This window comes from Triticum dicoccoides, chromosome 2B (assembly GCF_002162155.2).
Source record: "Triticum dicoccoides isolate Atlit2015 ecotype Zavitan chromosome 2B, WEW_v2.0, whole genome shotgun sequence".
Classification (NCBI taxonomy): Eukaryota; Viridiplantae; Streptophyta; class Magnoliopsida; order Poales; family Poaceae; genus Triticum; species Triticum dicoccoides.
This window is the reverse complement of record NC_041383.1, coordinates 665440132-665441645: the sequence shown is the minus strand read 5'-3', so window position 1 is coordinate 665441645 and position 1514 is coordinate 665440132. Positions and strand designations below refer to the sequence as shown.

The 1514-nt window shown below is 57.8% G+C and overlaps 1 protein-coding gene across 1 annotated transcript in view; it reads right to left on the bottom strand.

Moving 5' to 3' along the window:
* Positions 1-624, bottom strand: part of LOC119365482 (maltose excess protein 1-like, chloroplastic) — a 3960-nt gene extending 3336 nt beyond the window's left edge. The window contains exons 1-2 of the mRNA XM_037631124.1: positions 235-624; positions 1-126 (exon numbers count right to left, since the gene is read on the bottom strand). Of these exons, the coding sequence (XP_037487021.1) occupies positions 1-126; positions 235-480 (372 nt within the window). The 5' untranslated portion in view covers positions 481-624. The remainder of the gene's footprint in view (positions 127-234) is intronic.
* Between the last annotated feature and the right edge of the window lie 890 nt (positions 625-1514).

Genomic DNA, 1514 nt, shown 5'->3' with positions numbered 1-1514 from the left:
GTTGCCGTCGACGAGGTTGCGGTAGTTGAGGATGATTTGCGGGAGCTGGAGGAGGAGGAAGGGCACGTTGGCGCTGGCGGCGAACTTGCCCGTCAGGGAGTCCCAGTCCAGGTACTCCTTGGTGACCTGCGCGCGCCAAACCAAGCGTCGTCAGGCAGCAGGTAGCCCTAATCAGGCGACATTTCCCCCCGCGACATTCGCCGCCGATGCCGGGAGGTGGAGAGGAAAGCAGACCTTGGGGGTTGGTTCGGAGACGGCGGTCTCGGGCAGCGCATACCGGCGGCGGCGGTGGAGGAGGAGCGCGGAGCGGTAGGAGCCGAACGCGTGCGCCTTGAAGACGAGGGGCTTGAGGGCGATGGCGGGGGCGGGGGATGCCGCGAGGGAGCGGGCGGGCGCGCCCCGGCGGGAGAGCGGCGTTGTTGCCGCGGCAGGGGACGGGCGCAGCGGGAGGCGCGCGGTGGGCAGCGACGGCGACGACATCGGAGGCGCACCGGGGGTGGGTGGAAGGCAGGAGCTGGATTCAGGCGAGGCGAGGCGAGGGGGCGCTTCACGACGTGTGACGGTGGTGAGTGAAGTAGTAAAAGGGAACGTGAGGACGGGAGGATGGGGAGGGAGGGGGGCGGTGCCGCGGGGGACGCGCGCCGTGCTCGCGCCGGGTGCCTTGGCCTGCGCGACGTGCGCTGCGCGCGCGCGCGATCCGATGGACCCGGGACCCCGCGCCGCCGCCCGTTCGCTCGTGTCCCCGTCCGTAATCTTCACTGCTCTCCTTTTTCTTTTCTTTTTCTTTTTTGAGAAACACTGCTCTCCTTTTTCTTTTTTTTTCTTTTTTGAGAAACACTGCTCTCCTTTTTCTTTTTTGAGAAATACTGCTCTCCTTTTTCTTTTCTTGAAGATCTTCTAAATTTTTTACTTGGGTCTTCACTGCACTCGTAATTCTCGCGCTCGGGTGGGCTCTGATGAAACAAGGGTCTACGATTGACCCACTTCTCAAGTGGATGGCCACATTGTTACAAACCTCGAGCACGAGTGTAGTGATCAATGGAGTCCTGAGAAGGAGAATTTGGCATGCGAAAGGGTTACGCCAAGGGGATCCAGTCTCCCCTCTATTGTTCGTCATCTCTATGAAGGTCCTCACGGCTATTGTAACTACGGCTATGCAAGCTGGAGTGTTGAGCACATACACATGGATCTCGATGACACAGTGGCCATCAATATACACAGACGATGTGGCGTTGTTCGTTAAGTCTACACCCCGGACCTTGAGTTCGTTATAAGTGCTTTGGAGATGTGGAGCATCGGGACTAAGGGTAAACTACAAAAAATCCTTTGTGAGTTTGATCACCGAAAACCAGCAAGACAAAGAGAGAGTTGAGTAACTCCTACATTGCACCATCGGCGATTTCTGAAGCAGCACGAAGGTTGTGGAGGAGCAGCTCCACCTAGCTGCGACAATGTGTACATCACAAGTGTTGAAGGAACAACTTCAACGTGTTGTGCTAGATATCGCTCTAGAG